A 22,673-nucleotide genomic window follows, 5' to 3' on the forward strand; every position below is an offset into this window, starting at 1 on the left:
GAAAATTCTACTCTTAGTCTTTTCTTTCTATATTCCTGCACTTCTGTAACCCTGATTCCCTTTTCATGCTGCAGAAATGGTGATGAATAACCAAACTAAGCTGCGAAAGTTCTACTTTATATTTACTTTCTAGCCAAACGCAATACAGAGTTCTACAACTTGCCTGTAAGAGAGTGAAGTGCCAAACTGCCTGTTGCTGGAGCAGTGCTGCAGCGCTGACCCCTCTCCGTACAGTTGCAGCTGAGTTTTGTGCTGCTTTTCAGGAGAACAATCACCAGATGGCAGCAGCACATAACCACAAACCGTTTCCGAAGGCCAGCACAAACCACAGTTTTTATCGATGTCCTGAACATTTTATTTTCCAATGACATTATAGCAGAAATTAGATAAACGATCTTATAAGCAGACATATTACTTGAAAGCAAACAATGTGCCAAAAAATGCACCAGATGCAGCAAAAGCTCTGATTCCAAAACTAGCATAGCTAAGAAATTTGTCTAGACCTTGCTCCCTTTGAATTGAAGGGGAATTTCATGCCAGACATCTAACCCGGTGTGACTGGGTGAAAACATATTAGAAAAAAAAAAAGCTCTACACAAGGCAATTTCTATCATTAATTGTGCTCCATCATGCTGGTAGATGCTGTATGAATAGAACAGAATGATACATATTCAGAAGGTGAGTCTATATCATCTTAAAAGGTGAACAAAATCTAACTTCTGTGAGTTATTTCCTTCTGCTTGTCGATACCCAGTTACTCCAGCTTTCACCCAGTCTGCAGTGTTCTTCTCCCCATCACTTTTGGTACCACTGTCACATGGAGGACCTCAGGTATACTTTTCTTTTTGGGGAGGTGAAGCCAGAGTCATTGTGAACAAGGAGGGAAAGCTCTGCAGCCCATATGACTGCAACGACCTCACATGCGATGTATGCTGTACCCTGAGAAGGTGAGACAGGGCCAGGGGGAATGAAAGGTGATGGGAACATATGCTATATGACAGCTACTGATATTTTGCTTCATCTTCATGTTGAGCCTTGCAGTTCTTTACACGGTTATCTACGGGGTCTGCCTGTCACAGCCATAATTATCAGGAGACACGTGCATAGCTCCAGGGGCACTAGGAATGCACACACCATGCTTCATGTCCTCCTGTGCAGCCTCCCACTCCTCGCCCTGGGCCCAGCTACCCACAGAGCTCTGGGTGCCCATGTTTCCCTAGGAGGACATTGGCCCAGATGCTCTCCAGATATCAGCTATAAACACTTGAGGGAACAAGGTCATAGAGAATTAAATACACAAACTGTGTGAATCCCAAGCATGACAGCAATAGCTAGGCAGCAAATCTACATCTGTCGTCAGAACATTCAATTTTAGTCCTCCTTGAAAACACTGGAGGAAAAGAACAGTTTTGCACCAAGTTTTTGGCTTAAGATTCAGTGTATAGTATGCTTACGTCTAGCATGCTTGTAGCACAGCACAGCCAGCAGGCAGAGCACAGCAGCCTGGAGCACTGCCCAGGTTGCAGAACCTGTCCGAAAAGCAGAGTGAGAGGGCGTATTGTCAGCTCCCTGATGCTGTGGCTAGACAGTCACTGGTTCCTGCACTAGATGCTAGTATGCTTTAAAGCTGGTGCACATATTTACTGATTTAAAACTAGCTTAAGCAAATCTGCTGCACACTACAGTCAGTAATGCAACAGCAGGTATAAATATACTCCTTTGTGAAATTCCTGGGGCTGGTGGGTGGGTGGGTTGGCTCTTTCTGTCGCTCACTCACATTACAGGTTGTCTTGAGCTCCAATGTAGAAGGAAGCTCTGGAGAAAAACTGAATTACCTTATGATATTCTGTTAAGCTATTCATTAAAGAAAGATGAAACCATTTTTTTCATTGAATGTCCATTTCCTCTCCTCTCTACCCAAATCAAAGATGAATATGGGCAAGGGAAGAAGCACGTTCTCTGCCTTGTACATCACTAAAAATGATGCCATTTTCTTGCACTAGTGAACCACCTTCTGCCCCTCTAGAGAGGGTCAGAATTAACATCTGTGGGCTCTGGTGACAGAAGTTCACCATCCAGAAGTCTTCACCTTTGCCCCTTTCAAGGATATCTCCGAGACAAGTTGGTCCATGACTCTGGAAACTCTCTTTAATAGGTTAGCTGGAACTACAGAAAGTATGTAAGGTTGCTGGAGAAAAAAGGTTATGCCAGGTTTGGTAGTACAGATCAACATCATGAATCTCTGAGAGCAACAGACACCCCCTGCAAACTACTGTGCTTGGGAACAAGACGTCTGCCTTTTCTGCAAGTCAGAGCTTACTGTTGTCTCCCGCCTGTCCTACACAAGAACACATTGCCCTAGAAATGATAAAAGTATAAATGAGTAATCTAAGAGGTGAATTTGACAGGAAAAGAGAGAACACTGTGGGCAGTTCTCTGTGATAAATGATGTTTCTTCATTCTGGGAGGTTAAGAGTTGTGATGAATCCAGACAAAACTTGAAATTGTAGTCAATTTGACAATGGTCTTTTATCTTTCCTCAGCTGATGAAACAGCTTCAAACTTTGCCAGGTCCTCCTCCTCCTTTTCCTTGAGAGTCAGTATCACTTCTATCTTATTTCAACTGAGCTTCAGCCAACTGTCATTAATTCAGATTCGTGCTGCTGCCAAATGTCGGGAGAGACGGGTGATGGTTGTGTCTGCTTCTGATGAAAATGAGAGGTAGAGCTGAATGTCATCAGCCTACACTGTAGATCACGTTACATCACAACTTCTCCCAGCAGCAGCTGCACAGAGATAATGAATAAAAAATAAGCAATTGCAGGGAGTGTTGTAGGGCTCTCTGCAACTGAGAACACCTCACAAAAGGGAGGATGGTTTCCATCAACCCTCACAGAGATCTTTGAGAAAAATCAGTGAAAAGCCTTTATGTTTTCGCTAGATCCTGCAACTTCTGCCTGGTCAGCAGTGCCCAAAGCAATTGACAGGCCAGAACAAGTACGTGGCTTTTGAGTGTTACCTTATAGAGATCAACAGTCAATTATAATGGCTCTATTTCCATGGTAATAGCCATTAAATTGTGTTCAGGGTGTCTAAAAGCATAAGGCTTAATAAGCTTACCTTTCTCTGTCAGTGGTATTTTCCCAAGGAGAAATGCTATGTATCAGCCAGTAGTTGACAAGTATGTAGATCTATGGAACATGAATCAAGTTTCTCATCTGTAAAGAAACTGGAGTTCTCCAGAGTATAAAAATACACCCAGCATAACATCAAAAGTCCCCTTCTCACAGGTGTCACTGACAGTGACACTCTCATAGCAGCCATGGCAAAGCAATGTGGTGCTATCAGAAGTATGTACATCCTTCATAAAGCTGCCTCTATCCATCCATCCATCCATCTGGGCTGGATGGAAGTGCAGTTGGGATTTGAATTTTGCAGCAAGGTTCAAAGGGTCAGGCTGTCAACTGAAGCAACTAGTATAGCAACATGGTATTGTGTGACTGCACAGGAAAGGCTCTGATCCTCCTATGTTCTGTTGAGAGTGTGAAAAGAAAAGGCAGAAGAGGAAGTATTAGACCTTTAGTACAACTAGATTTCATTTCAGAAGTTTTCTTGTCTGAAAGGCTATCACTGTTAATTGAAATTGATGTCTCTTAAGTATTCTGGTAGTCAAAGTATTTGATTGTCCTTCTGGATACCTAAGGTATTGTATTATTTTCCTTCTGCTAAGATTTAAACAGCAGGTTTTATAACTTTCACTGGGCCATCTGCCTAAAGGATGTGGTGTGTGCATATCCTTTTCCACTAGGATGAATCAGCCTGCTGCAGTTGGACTTAAAATATGACACATACATGCAAAGAAATGTTATAATTGTGCAATGACTTTTAGAAATATATTCACTGAAAAATATACAACCCTCCAAAGATCCTAGGACAGCTGCTTAGAGCTGAGGACCATGGGCAGGGTGTCCTGATACTACTAGTGGGCAGCACAACTTCCTGGAAGCCATTTCAAAAGTCTGCCAGGCTTCCTTTCTTTGCTGTCCATTCAGTTTCTGTGCGGCTGAACACAGCATCACTACCTTCTGGGTTTCCATCTTTACCTCCACTGCTGAAGTCAGACATATGCATGTGCATGAGAAGCATCATACATTCCCTTCCTAGGAGGACTTCTCTGAGGCAACCAGACAATTCTGGACAGGTTAAAGATGCAGGAAGGTTTGGAGATTCATCATTTCACAACTTTGCTTTTCACTTCACTCTTTTCTCTCAGTCTCTGCTTCTTCCTGGGACCACAGGACTTTCCCTCCTGACTTCTCCAGGCTACAAAATGCATTAAAATGATACCACTTCCTCTTATTTAGACTTACAGTTCCCTTAAGTAAGGAGCGGAAAAGAGTAAGAAGGTCTTTACATGGTTCATGTGCAGAAGATGGGAAAAATAAGGGCTGAGGCATCATAAAACAAATGGAGGCAACCCAAAGGAGCTAAAAATGGTGGAAGTCTCCTTTGTGCCAGCTCACCTGCAGAAGACAAAACTGTTGTAAAGAGGGACCTATGTATTACAGATCTATAATTCATCATGTTTTATGGAAATAGAACTCATATTTGGAGATTGTATGTGATCATTAACCAATGCCAAAGTTTAATATAAATGTCAGGCAGCATCGACAAAAGAGTAGTTGTAGGACATTCTTAAGTTCAGCTCCTGATTATGCTTGAAGTTTTAGCAAATCTTCCCTTCGGCCATCCCTTTTCCTTTTCCTTTAACTGGTGCTTAAAACTAAAAGTCACTGCATTATACATTAATAAAACCAGTATTATTTAGGCACTACAGTAAATATGAAATATGAAATATCTGTTCACTTCTTAATACTAAAACTAGAGAAAGTACAGAGAAAATGCTGTACTCTGAAGCACATGAAATATACATGCCTTTTCTTCTTGCACTGTTGAAGACATTACTCCTTCAATTGCAGGCAGACGTTACAATGGATAATGGATAATAAACAGGATTCACATTCTTGGCATTCAGTCAATTAAAAGAAATACCAATTGCATTCTGTGAATATTCCCATGGTGCCAAACCATCAGAGGAGTTGGTGAGTAGGAGGAGTGAAGGTGTGATAATTGAAAGAATTGCTACTTGATAAGTCACAGGAGCTAATGTGTTAGCTCAGCATGTGGGGAAGCTAGGACGTTCCCAGCTGCCGCAAAAACTGGGTGTATGCGATCCCTGGCACCACTTGTTGGGACAAGATGAATCACAAGCACTTCAGTAGCGAGCTACCATGTCACAGCAAGCCAGATGGAGGTGGTTACTTCCCTGATTGATTGCCTCATGGGCTACCAAGGGCTTTTCCAACAGGCTAATAATGCCTTTCTGTTGGCGCTTAAGGACCCGTGAGCAGTGTGTTCGCTTGGGTCAGCACCATGCAGGAATTCCTGCCTTTTGGGTGTGCAGCTACCCCTCAGAGGGAGAGGGAAGTACATAAGGAGCAAGGGGAAGTGGGAAACTACCACACACACCAAAATAACACTGAGTTCCAATGCCTCCTAATAGATGTTGCTGCTAATGAATTTTCAGGCACGTGCTGAGTTAACAGGGGTGAGCAACATTGAAACATCCTTTAGTTAAACCCAGTGCTTTACAAAGGCTAATTGAAAAAGGAAGGAACAGCAGGGGTGAGGGGGGCAGGGAGAGAACAAGGCAGAAGAGGGGATAGAGGGGAACAATAGCTCTATTTTTCAAGTGCTGAATATGAAATCCGTGCAATGGATGAGTTTACATGCAAGCCTGCACCTCATCAGGGCAAAGATACAGTGAGTGGAGTCAAGTAATTTTCCTCTGCACACAGCATCCCCAGCTCCTTACCCTGCCCAGCCAGCTTTCTCAACTGTGAGCTTTAGAATATAAACAGCCAATAAGTAAGGACAATAACTGTAGTTCCTGCTGAGAGCTAACTCTGTCTGTCATGCATTTGCTGGGTCCTAATACAGGACAGTGAATAAAGCTTCATTACAGAACAATGGAGTTAGCTGCCAGAGCCTACAGATTTGAATAAACAACAAATAAGCAACATCTGCTCCAGCATATGTGTATGGTAAAAAAAAAGTCACAAAATAAAAGAATTTGTAAATGCCAAAAGCAACACTAAACTGCCAGTGCTACTGTAGAGTGAATTTTTAATTGCACATGCATACAGGCAGGCTGTGGGTATTAGTCTCACATATGTCTGGTTGCTGCCAACCTGGGAGTATAGATGAATTTAATTAAATAAGGATTATCCCTTCTCCCCAGTACAATTACTTATTTATAACAATGATAAAATTGCCTAATAAAAAAGATTGTAATATTTTTTAAAACAGAGCTAGAAAACACTCAGCTTTCCCTGTAAGTCATTCAGGGATGTTTAGGGGGTTTGAGCGCCTTTTAAAATTAAGTCTCAGCATTCTGCCAAGAGAGAGGGAAAAAAAGCCTTATCATAAAGCCTACTGCAGTTAAACAGCCAGAATCTACATTATGGAGAAATATAAAGAAGACACACAGCAGCCAGGGAATTGGCTTTCACGGGGAGCGCAGAAAATTAAGCAATTGGACTAAAATTGAGGCCAGGCTACAGAGCCAAGGGACAATACCACTGGGACAAGTACTTCCATAAGTCACCCGTCTCTAATATGCTCCATCTAGGCAAAGCAGTCTGTTCCTATCTATCTCTATTTCTTCTCATAGTGGGCTCCTCACACTTCCCCACTCAGGTGAGCTCCCATTTCAGCAGGGTCATATCAGGCTCTCACATCTTCATCATCACTCACATTCTTTCCAACAGAGCACACAACCAAATGAGAGCGGGCCTTTATGGCATCAAGCTCTGCATGAGCCTTGAAAAATAGGCAGCCTGTGCCGCAGGGAATTTGGAATCTAAATTCAGGGATGTTCTCCTGGGAGCTGCTGTTTTCCTTTCTTAGGCTCCTATTCCTCACTACTCCTACTTTGAGGACCCCTACTTATGGGTCTAAGCCGTTCTGCTGAATTCTACCGTATTCTGCTAAATATGGCAGAAACCTTTTAAAGAGCTATGATTATTCAGCACTAGCAATATTACACTTGGAACTGGTAATTTTTAGACTGTTTCCATGATGCACAGCAAGCTGAAGTCACAATGAAACTCCCATGGGTATGGAGGGGTATGACATTTAAGAACAGTGGGAAAAAGAGAAAAAGTATTAAACAAGCCTGTAAAAAAAAAAACCCTTTAAACTTAGGCCAAGCATCAGTGAAACTAAAAAAAAAAAAAAAACAAACAAAACCACACAGAGAGATTACAGTGTTCAATCAAAACTCTAAAATACTATTATGCTTATGCAAAGGCGTAAATCTTACATAAGTGCAGCTTACTTGTATGATTTTGATTAATCACTTAACTGGATGACAGCCTAACCAGAATTAAAAACAAATAATTACTTTCAGCATTTTCTGTCACAAAATTACTACTAAATACATGCTTATTCCCATGTCTCAAAAGAGTACTGAGGACATAGGGTTTTTCCCCCCCTTACATTGTGATCAATATATATATACAATCTGGTAAATTCTGTAACTAATGCCTTTCATCATTAAATAGCACAGTCATTTTTCAGGGGTGGACAAAGAAAGAAAAAATGCATTTGTGAACATGTTATTGCATTTTTAATTTTTTTCCCCACTGGGCTATGTCCATATCCTCTTTTTTTTCATTTCTCACTGCATGTGCATCCAAATAGTGCTTTTCACAGGACAGGTCCTGGGGAATTGCTGGTTTTTGTATAGATATTGCTGTGAGCAAAGCTGCTAGTATGGGGGCTCGTTTTCACTCATGGAGATCAAGAATCATAGAATCATAGAACCATAGAAAAACCAGGTTGGAAGAGACCCACCGGATCATCGAGTCCAACCATTCCTATCAAACACTAAACCATGCTCCTTAGCACCACGTCCACCCGTGCCTTAAACACCTCCAGGGAAGGTGAATCAACCACATCCCTGGGCAGCCTGTTCCAGTGCCCAATGACCCTTTCTGTGAAGAATTTCCTCCTAATGTCCAGCCGAAATCTCCCCTGGCAGAGCTTGAGGCCATTCCCTCTTGTCCTGTCCCCTGTCACTTGGGAGAAGAGGCCAGCAACCTCCTCTCTACAACCTCCTTTCAGGTAGCTGCAGAGAGCAATGAGGTCTCCCCTCAGCCTCCTCTTCTCCAGGCTAAACAACCCCAGCTCTCTCAGCCGCTCCTCATAAGACTTGTTCTCCAGCCCCTTCACCAGCTTTGTTGCTCTTCTCTGGACTCGCTCCAGAACCTCAACATCCTTCTTGTGGTGAGGGGCCCAGAACTGAACACAGTACTCAAGGAGCGGTCTCACCAGTGCCGAGTACAGAGGGAGAATAACCTCCCTGGACCTGCTGGTCACGCCGTTTCTGATACAAGCCAAGATGCCATTGGCCTTCTTGGCCACCTGGGCACACTGCTGGCTCATGTTCAGTCGCTGTCAACCAACACCCCCAGGTCCCTCTCCTCCAGGCAGCTTTCTAGACAGACTTCTCCTAGTCTGTAGAACTGCACAAGGTTGTTGTGCCCCAAGTGCAGGACCCGGCATTTGGCCTTGTTAAACCTCATGCCATTGGACTCTGCCCAGCGGTCCAGCCTGTTCAGATCCCTTTGCAGAGCCTCCCTACCCTCCAGCAGATCGACACTTCCACCCAGCTTAGTGTCGTCCGCAAACTTGCTAAGGGTGCACTCGATGCCTTCATCCAGGTCATTGATAAAGACATTGAACAGGGCTGGACCCAGCACTGAGCCCTGGGGAACCCCACTTGTCACTGGCCTCCAGCTGGATTTAACGCCATTTACCACCACTCTCTGGGCCCGGCCATCCAACCAGTTTTCCACCCAGGAGAGTGTGCGCCCGTCCAGCCCAGAGGCTGACAGTTTCTCAAGCAGAATGCTGTGAGAAACTGTGTCAAAGGCTTTGCTGAAGTCCAGGAAGACCACATCCACAGCCTTTCCCTCATCCAGCAGCCGAGTCACTTTGTCATAGAAGGTGATCAGGTTAGTTTGGCAAGACCTGCCTTTTGTGAACCCATGTTGACTGGGCCTGATCACCCGGTTCTCCTGCATGTGCTTCATGATAGCACTCAAGATCACCTGCTCCATGACTTTCCCTGGCACTGAGGTCAGACTGACAGGCCTGTAGTTCCCTGGATCCTCCCTGCGACCCTTTTTGTAGATGGGCACAACATCAGCCAGCCTCCAGTCCAGTGGAACTTCCCCAGTCTTCCAGGACTGTTGGAAGATGATGGAAAGGGGTTTGGCCAGCACATCCGCCAGCTCCTTCAATACCCTTGGATGAATCCCATCCAGCCCCATAGACTTGTGGGTTTCTAGTTGGGCTAGCAAGGCTCTGACCACCTCCTCTTGGATCATGGGAGCCTCATGTTGCTCCTCTAGCTCCTGGGTTTGTACACAGACGGAACAACTTTCTTTACAATTAAAGACTGAGACAAAGAAGGCATTAAGTACGTCAGCCTTTTCCTCATCCCCTGTCACTGTTGTTCCTTCTGCGTCCAATAGGGACTTTATGGTCTCCCGAGTCCTCCTTTTATTATTTATATATTTATAGAAGGATATTTTGTTATCTTTCACAGACTTTGCCAATCTGATTTCTAGTTGAGCCTTAGCCCTTCTGATCTTTTCTCTACACAATCTCACTTCCCTCCTGTAGTCCACCCAAGAGGCCTGTCCTCTCTTCCAGAGCCCATAAACATTTCTCTTCTTCTTGATATCACTCAAGATCTCTCTGTTCAACCAAGCTGGTTTTCTCCCTTGCCGGCTTTTTTTCTGGAACATGGGGATGGCTTTCTCCTGAGCTGCTAGGATTTCCTTTCTGAAGAACTCCCAGCCCTCATGGGCTCCCTTGCCCTTAAGTACTGTCTCCCATGAGACTTTGCCAACCAGCCTTCTGCAGAGATCAAAGTCTGCCCTCTGGAAATTTAATGCTACTGTCCTACTAACCACCCTCTTCACTTCACCCAGAACAGAAAACCCTATCATCTCATGATCACTTAGTCCTAGGCATCCACCTACTGCCACATCCCCTACAAGGCCTTCTCTGTTCACAAACAGCAGGTCCAGGAGGGCATCCTCCCTTGTTGGTTCATTCAGCAGCTGTGCAAGGAAGTTGTCTTCCACACACTCCAGGAGCCTCCTAGACTGCTTCCTTTCTGCTCTATTGTACTTCCAGCAGATATCAGGCAGATTGAAGTCCCCCACAAGAACAAGAGGCATCAATCTAGAGATTAACCCCAGCTGTTTATAGAAGAGCTCATCAGCTGCTTCTCCTTGGCTGGGTGGTCTGTAACAGACTCCCATCACAAAATCTACCTTCTGGTGGGTTCCTCTGATTTTAACCCACAGGCACTCAATCTCCTCATGGCCACAATCCATCTCAACGGTGTCCAAGTCCTCCCTTACAAAGAGGACATCCATCAGAAAACAAAATAAAAATAACCTCATGTAATTCAGGTGACAAATTATACAATCTGAATGGCAACAAGGACCTGATACTAAACCTCTAAAATCATTGGGGTCATGCACTGACAGACTGGACACATACAACCCTGCCAGAAGATGTGGCAAGAGCAGTTAAATACCATAGGTATTAAATCTATTTACATTTAAAAAAAAAAAACTAGCAAAACACCAAATAACACTCTCCTTACTGAAGTCAGTGAAACTTGTGTCACTGCCTTCAACAGGCACACAATTTTACTCCTGCAAATCCAGCTGTCACTCCAGCCGATGGCATCTGTGAATGACCAGCACCAATGGATATCTGATTTTTTTTAGATACCTATGTATGTAGTTGAGTTGCTTAATTATTTGTGCTGGCTTCCTAAAAAAGTGATATACAGCAGTCCTCAAAAGGTGAAAGCTCATCAAACTTTCACCTTTGTCCCTTGCTATTTTCTTCTTGCTACTTATTACTTCTTTCACATTAAATTTCTGCCCCATTTAAAAAAAAAACAAAAAAACAACAAAAAACCCCAACCAAAACTGCCAGTCCTGCTCTAAGCACTGCTTGGAAAAGGTCACTAGAGAGCAAGACGAAATGCTCCCTGCTTTGGCAGCTGAACAGCCATTCTTTCGATATCACCACCCCTGCCAGCAAATGCTTCTTGGGATCCAAACTCAGATTGCCCCAAATGGCAGCATAACATCTGGTCTAGCAGCTTTGCTTTTAATCCTTTTATAGACTCCTCAAATAACTTATTTTCTGATGCATGACTCAGTATTATGTCAGCTCATGTGCTAATAGTGTATGTGATATAAGAGATTCAGATGATGGGATAGAGGTCATGCTAACACCGGAAAGTCCTGGTTGGATAGCTGCAGAGCCACTATCTCCAATCCCCTGGTCGACTTATATTTTAGGAATCTGATAGATGGCAAGTAAGGAGTCATCTTAGTCTGGCAAATTACTCACTGAGCAGGAGCAAAGCTTCAATCTCACTTGGAAGAGTAGAGAGGTCTGTTTAAAGGATCAGACAGGGACCCCAAACACTCAAAGCTGTGCATATAAGGTACCCTTTTCATTTACGCTCATCTTGTTTCCCTGACAAGCTCAGTATATTTTACAACCCTATGATTTACCAAGCCATATAATCTAGACTATCAAGTCTAGAATATTGTATCCAAATGCCAGAGGTGATGGGAGCAGAGGGACAAAACACATTGCTAGGTTAAAATTTAGAAGCAGGTACCTCGAACAAAACTGGCAAATTGTCTGTTTCTTAACACTCACCAGAAGTGGTGTCAGGAACATTTCCGCATGGAATTTCATCCTCAAAACTCTGAATCTGAAAAGAAAAAAAGTGAGGGGGAAAAATTCTTATTGATTTTAATGATTGTGAGTTTACGTCTTATTATGAAGAGGGTTAGGATAAAAAACCAAAAAGGTCTGGACATTTCAAAATAAAAACATAAAAACTTCCAGATGATTCCTTTTTGGTTGTCTCCCCTTTAAAATATTTATCCTTGTCATACACCAGGCTCTAGTTTCAGAACCTTTCCAAGCCTTGCTTAAAGTAATCAATACATAAAGGTTCCCAACATGTAAATATGCTAGCAATCTTGTTTGAACAGCCTCAGAGATATGTCCCTAGGAAGAAAAAAAGAAGAAATAAAAAAGCCTTAGTAGAAGAAACCCAAGGAAATGTAACTATATGGAGGCAAATTCTTGCCAAAGACTGTATGTAAGGTCAGATTTTTTTCCTCTAGGAATGAAGACCCATTTGACTTTTACATAGTATCAAGAAGAACATCATGCCATGGCGCTGCATAAACTCCTCTAGAAAAAGAACTTAATAAAAAATGGAAGGACTTAAAAATATAAATATCCTTTCCTTGAGAAGAACACCAACACCTTAACCTGACCTATTCTAATGCTCGCAAAAACAGAAAACTTTTAAGCCTCCCACCTTTTCCAGTCAGTCACTGCTCCTTCCCTTCCTTTCCTTTCTCCTATTCTCTGTATGTTTTCAGGGGGCTGCCAACCATTCAATTTCTCCCCCTTTCTTTGATTCTTACATTAGAGCCTAATTTTTGGACTCCTTCCTTTTCCTCATTATTGAAGGATGGCTGAAGGGAAAAGTATTCCTGTTAACGTCTCAGTGGAGTCTGTATGATTGGAGAGTATCATACCATAGCCCTTTTTCTGCAGTAGTATGGCCAAAGACACTGCTGCTCACACAACAACTCTAGATGTACAAAGGGATTAGCAAGTATCTTGGTCTCTGCTGCCTTGTGTTGAATGCCCACTGATGACCCACTGTTGCCAAAACATACAGAGGGCTGAGTATCATGGACTTTGAAGACTGGATATGAGAAGAGGCTACTGTTCTGAGTTATTCTGGTTTTAGGTTGCTCAGCTTACAGAGTGATAAAAAATTTCAAATGCTGCTATAAAACCAAGGCTAATTTTGTGATGTAACTTTCTGAAAGAACATACCAGAAAATCAGCTTGAGGGAATAAAAAAGGATATGAAAAAAACCCCAGGCCTGGTTAATGACTAGATCTGTAAAAATATCCCTTACCATATGTATTAGTGTTCCTGCAACATCCTTCTATGAAAAAAACCCAACCTAGTGGTGCATAAAACCCATTAGCATCTTACACTGTATTACTAGCTGAATGAATCCTACCTCAGTAACTTCAGTGCCAACTTCTTTGACAGTATACTAACATAAAGACAATTTAAAATAATCAGAAACCTAATCAGTAGTGTAAATCCTACTGCTTTTCCCCATAATGCTGCTGCATGGTGTTTGAAGTAATTTACTCTACCTGCCATCCTGAAAATAAGAATCCAAACTCATACTGCAAATATGGATGAAAATACATTGCTAGCAAGCAATACACAAAATCCACCTCACCTCTTCCATTTCAGATGAATCTGGCAGCTTGCAGTTTAGGTTAGCCACTTTTTTGAGTGTGTAGGCCACAAGCAAAGGTGGCTCCTTTCTTGGCCTGTTTTTGGCAGGTACCTCACACGCAGGAGAAAGGTGGGGCTGTTTTGCAACTAGATGCAATGAAGCCCAGGTTTTTCCCGATGGACTCGGTGAACGCTGGAATGTGGGATATGCCAAGGCACTTTCGTCTCTCAGGGTTTTCTCCTGGGTCAGACAGCCCAACATAACAGGTACAGAAAATCCCGCTTGGACTGTTCCTCCCTCATTACTATCTGCACAAGAACAGGGTTGCTCTTTCTTGCTGGGTAAGTTGGCTTCCCCAGGTGCCAGCAAGCTTTGTTTCAACAGCATTGTCTGTTTAGAAGACCTTTTCAGGAGCTGACCTATTCTTCTCCACTTTGCTTGTGTGACTGCAAGTCTGCTTTTTGCTGCATCCAAGAGACTCATGTCATCCCTGCCAGCGTCCTGTGATTTGGTCTGTTGGGTGTTGACGTCGGTCAGCAAAGGTGAGAGGGCACACGTTACATGGTCAAGTACTTCCAGCTGTTGAAAACATTCTTAAGTTTGGCAGAATGAAATTGCAACATGGTTATTAGATAATATAATTTGAAATAATCAGATACAATGATTGTTCAAACTTGTCATTGCCTAGAAACATACTAAGTACCACATTCAAAAGTGGCTAATTTTTTCCACTTGCTTCCAGAGGGTCCATTCAGGCTACATACAGACGTCATTGCATAGTTCTTAATATTACACAAACACTTACGCAATGTTGAATTTGTTGGGTCAAGTGCAGCTGAATACTGTTCTCTGTGAATAAAGGTTACAGAACCCAGCCTGAAATTCTCTGGTTGGCTGGGCCAGACTTGGATGCCATTTCTGAGGACTTATTAAAATTCATGGGAATAAAGTTATTAAAATCTGATCTCCAATGTTTACAGCTGGCAGCTATCCAGTATTACTGCAAAATGCATATAGCCACTAACTGATACTAATTGACCATGGAAGCTATGTTCTTCTTTTCATAGCAGCACAAAGCAAAACACTTATCTCCCAGAAACTCATAGCTGATGTATAAAGGTTCCTAGATTTTTTTCATTGTACTATCCTCCTGTAATTTCAGGGTCATTTTTAACATGGCATAACATCTAAAAAGAAGCAAATAATGTTTTCTCTAAAGGATTCTCAGTATTTCCATCACTACAGCACCATGAATTTATTTATACAAGGAAGTACAACACATTTTCTTCCACATTGTGTCTGTACCTACCCTGAGCCAACGAGTACATCACCAGGACTCCTCCTTCCTTGAGAGATATATTGAGGACAGTAGATGGCAAAATGCTAATGTTCTTGGCTGCCATTTCTCTTAGAGAGCAGCCAAACTTGCTGCATGCAGTCTGCATGCGGGCTGTTGGTAATACTGCTTTCACTGACAATTAGACAACAAGGGATATTTAACATGAATCTCAGTTGGTTCTTTGCATCAGGGACCAATCCCATGAAAATAATTCCTGAGAGTTACCATATCTCACAAATACTCCTTTATTTTTTCCACCAGACTTTGCCTGATTTTTAACGCTGCTGCCACTTTTTTGATACATGGTCAAAGGTTTTGTCTGATGCTATTTCAAGGAGTTACCTGATCTATCAGCAAACACATAACACAGTGTTGTATAGTTTCCATTTGCATAAGTTTGAGGTGTATATAATTTTTGGGTTTGTACATCCACTGTGCTACCACATGCTCTCCATTTAAAGCACATTTTCTCCTCAGTATTTCATCTGGCTCCCACTATGTCAGGTCATAAAAATGCCAAGTGCTAATCTCTTTTGACTGACAGTGGCACAGCAGTCCAATCCTCCTCCTGATTTGAACCACAATCAAACTTGCTACAAATTGAAACAGTTTTTCCCACACCAATGAGCTTTTGTAAATTATTTCTAAGACTTTGAAATATCTAAAGAAAAGATCAAACAATGAGAGAAATGATAGATGAACCAATAAAAAATATCCTCACACATGCGCAATGTAATAAATACATGGCTCATGAAGAAATTATATCAGGGACAGCCTTGCTTCATAACTATGTCTTTCTGGGCAAGCAGTCCCTTCAGTTTCTAGGTGTGCTCCTCAGGGATTGCACCTCAAATAGACAAGGAGCTACAGCCTCCTACAAAATAGGCTAAAACTGTAGCACAGACAAGACATTAAAGGACACAAACGCAGATTCATTTTCACTAGAAACTTCAGTCGAAACAGGAAATGGCTGTGCTGTAAACAAGAATCTTTGATGAAGTCCTTATCTTTTGTAGAGCTTCTCAAGACTCTATGATAAACCATTTTATAATTTAGGAGGGAAAGCTCACAATTTTGTTCCTTCTTCCTTAAATATGGTATTACAGAGGCTGACATGAAACATTTGGAAAGTCTCCAGTAAGCCCACAATGGAATGAAGGAACACAGAACATTTCCAGAGCCGGCAAGAAATTTTCAACACCTTTTTTTCACAACAAATGGCAGAATTTGGAAAAATCATCAAAATTTTCAGTGAGAAAATCAAGACATCCGAAATTGCTCGTTTTTTTAGTCAGGAAAAGTAAAAATGAAATTTCAGCATTGTCTACTTTTCATATATGAAAATATTTTACTTATTTTAGGTTGTTTCAGCTTGAGTCTTCACAATACTGTCTTTGCTTGAATCAAAGTTGTACTTCAGAGAGTGCATTTAGCAATCTACATTTCAGTTCTCCTCTAGGGGTGCATACATCTAGTTCTCTTCTAGGGCTGCCATACATCTCCTCTCTCCTAACTGATATGTGGTGACCGCAGGACAACTGTGTATCATGGGAAATGGTGTCTACCTAATACAATCATCTCACAGAGGAGAGTGATTCTTGAACTGCAGCTCCAATGAGCGGCTTGCAGCAGCTGAGACAGACAGAAACAAGTGTGAAAAATCCACAGAAATAAGACACCAAATCAGGAGTAGATTTAGATAAGGCAGTAGAGAAAGGTGGTACTGAAATATGATGCTCTTTCGTTTTTGTAATTAAGCATTAGATTGAAACTTGTCAACATTTCTAAACTAAGGTGTTCAGAAAACTGAAGATTTTAAAGAACTTAAGGAAGAACATATTGAGAAATACAATTACTTCTCATTGTCAACTTTGTTTCTCCAGTTAAGAAGTGAAATATCCCTTGTATTTAGGTCAGTAACATTTTCACCACTGGCAAATAATGGGGATAAGCTTTTCTTTTGGATCTGGTTGAGAAATCAATGAGGTACCTGACATTTTTTAAAATATACCTTATTTTTGTGATCTGAACTTTTAAAAAGCTCTTTCTGATAATGCTGGGGAACCAGCACCAAGCAAGGAGACAATAAACAAATAGCTCTATAACTATCCATAATCTTTTTAAAAGGTCAGATTAGCAGTCAAGCAAGCCTAGAGAACAATTTTCATCATAAGCAAGGAAGAGCGAACCATAAACAGGAAAGGACTACACTAGGAAAAGAATGAAATATGGAAGTGGAGAGGGATGACTACTATGGAAGTCCTTGATCTCTCTCACCTCCCTCTCCTTTTTTCCTCCCGTTTTGCTGTCTTCCATATTTTACCTATAATCCTCCTCATTGTCTCTCTCTTTCTCAGAGTAACACATCATACTGAATCAATTAACTTCTTCTTCTGACTCAGAGAGTAGGAGAAAATAAATTGACAATGAGATAATCTCTCACATTCAGTAACACAAATTAAATGATTTCTTCCTTTTCTATGGCTAGAGACAAATGAGAGGGAATCAGTCTGTATTTGTGTTGAAACGGTTCAGTAATAAGAAACAAAACAGGGTAGCAATAACTGAATTCACCCAGTACACGTCTGGGAACAGAGTTTCAACACAGTCTTGAAATCTCTAGAGGCAGCTCATGGTCTGTCTCATTGCGGCACTTTCATTTTAGTGCCCTGGTGAAGCAGTCCTGTGACAGTAAGGGAACTGGTATTCTCTAAATTGCTCATACAGAAGTATGAAACATCTCTAGACCCGAAACTTCTACTTAAGATCCAGAAAAATACCCTCCTCCTGAAGGCCTTTAAAAGCACCTGTTCTCCTCATTGCCATTAAAGGTAATGCAAGCTTCCGCTTTAGAAGAGCAGGCTCACTAGATGCCAGAAAATATAGGTGTAGTGTTAGTACTGAAGGAACAAAGAGTACCTCAGAATCATAGAATCATTTGACTGGAAAAGAGCTTTGAGATCATTGAGTCCAACCATAACTGTCCACTACAAAACCATATCCAGCTCCAGAGAGGCAATCCATTTTCAGTTCTAGTAAATTTGAATTTGCACCTCCTCCTTCTTACCATGCCTCACTGCAAATTCATTAGACAACCTAAGGTTGACAAGACTGGGAAAAAAATCAGTTTGCAAACAAATGCTATTTAAATATATTCCTCAGGAGTTTGTACACTAGACCAGATACACCCCTTTTTAGCTGTAAGTCATCTTCTGCAGCATCAGCTGTAGGTAGGTACTTGTGCAAGATTACCTATGTGGTCACTGAGACAGACTGGCTTCTTTTGGGAGATGTTTAAAGTGGAGGCTAAATGATCACCTACAGGAGTTGCCTGATTCTCTCCCCTGTCTATGGATATAGAAAGACTCTACAGTGATAAAGCCTCCTTAGATGGTGCTTCTGCTAAATGCCTATAATTTGGTGCAGTGAACCAGGCTGAGTTTAATCACTGCATATTTGGAAACACGTAGTCATGAAAAGAGAAGGGGTAAAAGTGACTCTGAAGAATGAATCCCACCTCTCTCAATTAAATGTTCCCAGCACAGACATATACATAGGAGGCCTAAGCAGATGGTGTGAAAACCCCCTCCCAAACTGTCAAAAGAAAGATAACATGTTTTGATGGACATCACACCCACCGAAACAGAAATTCAAATTTTATCGTACTTCACAGCAACTCCCCCATACAGATAAGCTATTAACATGTACTGACTGCTCCCATTGAGGATGACTGCAGGACAAGTCATTACATTCCCTCCTTGGCTTACCACTGCCTGTCTTCACCGTGAAAACTCCTTCCCTCAGACGCTTTTTCTCTGCTTTCATTCCCTCCTAGTTCTCTAGCTTCTTCCCTGAGGTCTCCATCCACCATCCATTCATACCGATTTATCTCTGATCGCTCTCTCCTTCTCTCTCAGAGGAGTTACAGAGAGAGAAAGAAGAAAGAGAGAGCTGAGAAACCTGTTTGATGTGTCAGTTTGCTGTAAATATTGAAAGTGTGCATGGGGCTTGCTACAAAAAAAAAAAAAAAAAGAGAGAGGGAGAGAAATACATATTTTCCAAAGGGCACTGACATTTCTGTTTCAATTCTCATTCCGTCCATACTGCTTCCTTGGTGCAATTCTAAATGGAAATGCATGGGCTATGTGAGAGATCCTGCTTCACTGAACATCTCAAGTAAACAGAAGATTTCAAGAGCCATCTGGCTATCCTGTGCAGCAAACATGAGGGGAAATGATGTCAAAATTGGACTTTTCAGATGGGTGATATACCAGCAAATTAACAATGCTATTTTAATGCAGATATATCTTTAGGGTGAGGACCTTGTATTCATTTCTCAACTGCAAAACACACAACATGAAAACTAAAACTGTCTAAATGAATAAAAATCAAGGCTGTGTGCTTAAAACGGTGCAATTTTATTGTACTTAAAATACAATCCTCATCTACATCTTAGGGCATATTTGCACCAGAAAACTGTTAGGTTTTTGTATGGGACTTATAGGTCTGATGCATATGCTTGAGCAGCTATAGTCACAAGAATTTAAGATCTTGTCATCTGTTTTGCCCATTTCCCTGTGAGAGAGGTCCTGTGTCCACCAAATGTAAAAGGGAATATGAGTCCACATCTGGCCTGGCTGAATTAAAAGTCTTCTGTATTGACTTACAGCACCAATCATAGAATCATAGAATCATGGAATACTTTGGGTTGGAAGGTACCTTAAAGATCATCTAATTCCAACCCTCCTGCAATGGGCAGGGACACGTCCAACTCGATCAGGCTGCCCAGCGCCCCATCTAACCTGACCTTGAACACCTCCAGGAATGGGTCATCCACAAGTTCCCTGGGCAATCTGTTCCACTGCCTCACCACTCTCATGGTGAAGAAATTCCTCTTTATGTCTAGTCTAAATCTGCCCCTCTCCAGTTTATACCCATTGGTCCTTGTCCTATCACTACAAGCCTTTGTAAAAAATAGTCCCTCCCCAGCTATTTTGTAGGCTCCCCTCAGGTACTGGATGATGGTAGTAATGTGTTGCCAGTGAAGTGATTGAGCCAATGGACACATCCTCAATTCTATAGGACTCTGCAACACCAACAATCTCAGGTGGTGGGGTGGGCCTTAGAGGGGATGGGCGGTTATGTCTTAAAATGGCACAAGCTGGAAGCTCTGCAACTGAGAAGGGGTAAATTATATTTCAGTCACATTAGGAAGTATCATTGCCATGAAGGTGTACATGGGGATCCTTGGTGCCACCTGAATACAAGACCCTTTGTCATGGATTTTCTTTCATAAGCCTCTTCTTCCCAGCTCACTCAGTCCCCATGTTATTTATGGCCAAAATTTCTCCTTTTGCCAAAATATTTCTCCTTACCATAAAGGTTTGGCCTTTCAATGTCCATTCGTTGCTTCTGAGCTTCCAAAAACACTCGGATGTTGATTCCTTTTGCTGCAGAAGCACCACTGAGGAACCGAGGAGGTATTTTAGTGCAGACATCAGGTTCTTCTGTACCAAACCCCAAATCAAGAAGAATCTCCACTGGATCCTTTTCCCAGAGTGCCAGCCATTCAGTGATGCTGTGGTGAAAATGTCAGGATTATTAACATCACTGTCTTAAAACCACTTTTCTCTTGCAGAAGGTATCATATAGTCTTGATTTTTGTTAAACAGTGTTTTTCTTTTCTTCTCTTCTCCCCTCATGTGGAGACTACTGCTTAAGTGAAAGTAGTAATCTTTGGTCACATTGCTAAGAGATTAAAACACACTCCTCCCCTCAGAAGAATTTGGTGGCATGAGATCCAGATAGCTTAGCAAAAAGAACATTAATAAAAAGTATAAGTTCACAGCTCTGCAGGCTCACTTCTCTCCTGACACAATACACATAAAGCACTGCAGCCGCCATAAGACCTTGAAGTTTTTTATCTTCCAGTGGATTTAAAGTTCATTGCAGTTTCGGTTAGGTTTTGGTTCTGGTTTTGTTAATTTATTTTTAATGGTACAAGTGCATTTGAGATCAGGCATCTGTTATTAAGACGGTCATTTTGATCTTGTTAAAATAAATGAGGAGATGCCTTTAACAAACCGAGACCTTGAACTGCTTATTCAAAACCGTACTGACATTGGTTGATCTCTAAATGGGCTAACACCTTGTATTCCTAGATGATAAGACAGAAATAACTAACCTCTGGGGTGCACCTGCGAGTGAGTGGGAAGAGTTGAGACTCTTGTATCTTAGCATAAGTGGACTTTCTGAAAACTCTTGCAGGGACCTGGTTGAAAAAAGCAACAATGAAATTTGTTTACTCATGTTCTCCTCTGGGATGTCATTATGATTTTTTCCTAGAGTAAACATCTGCATTTTTCTTGGTTTATAATGATACATAATAGTAATGTCCTAGAAGAAGAGTCAGCATGAAAGCATGGCAATACGTATATTCTCAAGAACAGTATGTTACAGTAGGTGTGAGAATGTAGGTGTGAAGTAACAGTAAATGCTAATTATAAAGGTGGCAGAATGGCTCACTTTTGACAGATGGTGAATCTTTGGGGAACCTTTAGGGAGCATGGTTTCTCTAGCCACCTACTTCAAAAGATACAATTGCTCTTAATAAAGTTTTGGAGAGACAAGGCACAATGAGTTGCAGCAGCAGGAGTGGCACCTGAGAATAATTCTGTGCTTCACTTCTCATTGTGTTTGTATCCACTAATCAGCAGAGAAGTAACTTCTTTTCAGAGCCTGATCACTGCAGAAAGAACATCCTATAGTACAGTGGTCTTTCTTAAAAGGTAAGTGAACATGCTTTTGTTACACCCAAGCTTAACTTTACCTACATGTACCTATCAAGATCAATAGCAAATGTTTATATGAAGTGGAAACCTTGCACTGAAAATTTTTTTATCATTGCAGGTTATCAATCATCTCACATCTAAAGCAAGCCTCAAGGGATATGTAGATTTTTGAGCTAACATTGTTGCTAACAGTTTGAGAGAAGAAAAAATACCAAAAAAACCCTTAAAATTCCTCCTTTTGTCAAAAAGAAAAGGAAGAAAAAAGAATTTATAACAGATCTCTATGGTGTCTGATACGTACCTCCTGTAGCTTTGCACAGTTAATTGTACCATTTCTGGTACTGACAAGGAAACTGCAAACAAGAAGAAATAAAATTAATTTATTGTTTTTCCCTCAAAACAGAAACATGTCAAGCTAGAGAAAAGACCAAAAGACTGCATAATATGAGGAAACATTTTAGCCTGAGCTTCAAAGTCGTGGAACAATACGATTGTGGGAAGCTCAACTCACAGTCTATGCTAGTCATAAATAAATGCAATATATGTCAAAAAGAAGGAGAAAATAGGTGCCTTTGTATGTCATAAACCAGTAGCAGTACACTCTAAGACCCTGCAATTTAAAAGTAAGTACTATGAATTGGGTTCCACCATCTGCTGCAGAGCCATTGAAGATATACATACAGAAAATATGATGAAATAACTTTTAACCCCTGCCTTTTTAGTAAAAAGATACAATTAAAATATATTATTTTAAATTCTCATTCCAGTACACGCTGGTACAAATTTTTGTGTAAAACAGTTTTGCAGGTGTAATTCATTGAAATTGCATAAGTACTTTACCATTGATTTCTCTGTGCTTTGCATCATGCTCTAAACATGTTTGAGAGAATTGAGACAGAAGCTTGACAACTGCAAGGGTTTCTGCAGGAGAAACTACTTGTCCGAAACCTGCTAACATCATTTACTGGACTCCAAGTTAGCACATTTCATTACTTCTTGATGATGTAATGGGAATAAGTCAGATGTAAATATGTAGTGCCTGTACTTGTCACTTTCTCTAACACTGAAATAACACAGTTG

The 22,673-nt window shown here is 41.4% G+C and overlaps 1 protein-coding gene across 1 annotated transcript in view; it reads right to left on the reverse strand.

Moving 5' to 3' along the window:
* The window catches only part of ITPRID1 (ITPR interacting domain containing 1), a 39,216-nt gene extending 16,714 nt beyond the window's left edge, over window positions 1-22,502 (reverse strand). Inside the window, 5 exon segments of the mRNA XM_069859821.1 lie at window positions 11,833-11,887; window positions 13,464-14,056; window positions 20,178-20,380; window positions 20,987-21,073; window positions 21,895-22,502. Coding sequence (XP_069715922.1) covers window positions 11,833-11,887; window positions 13,464-14,056; window positions 20,178-20,380; window positions 20,987-21,073; window positions 21,895-21,926 — 970 coding nt within the window. The 5' untranslated portion in view covers window positions 21,927-22,502.
* Between the last annotated feature and the right edge of the window lie 171 nt (window positions 22,503-22,673).

Source organism: Phaenicophaeus curvirostris, chromosome 6 (genome assembly GCF_032191515.1).
Source record: "Phaenicophaeus curvirostris isolate KB17595 chromosome 6, BPBGC_Pcur_1.0, whole genome shotgun sequence".
In the NCBI taxonomy this organism is placed as follows: Eukaryota; Metazoa; Chordata; class Aves; order Cuculiformes; family Cuculidae; genus Phaenicophaeus; species Phaenicophaeus curvirostris.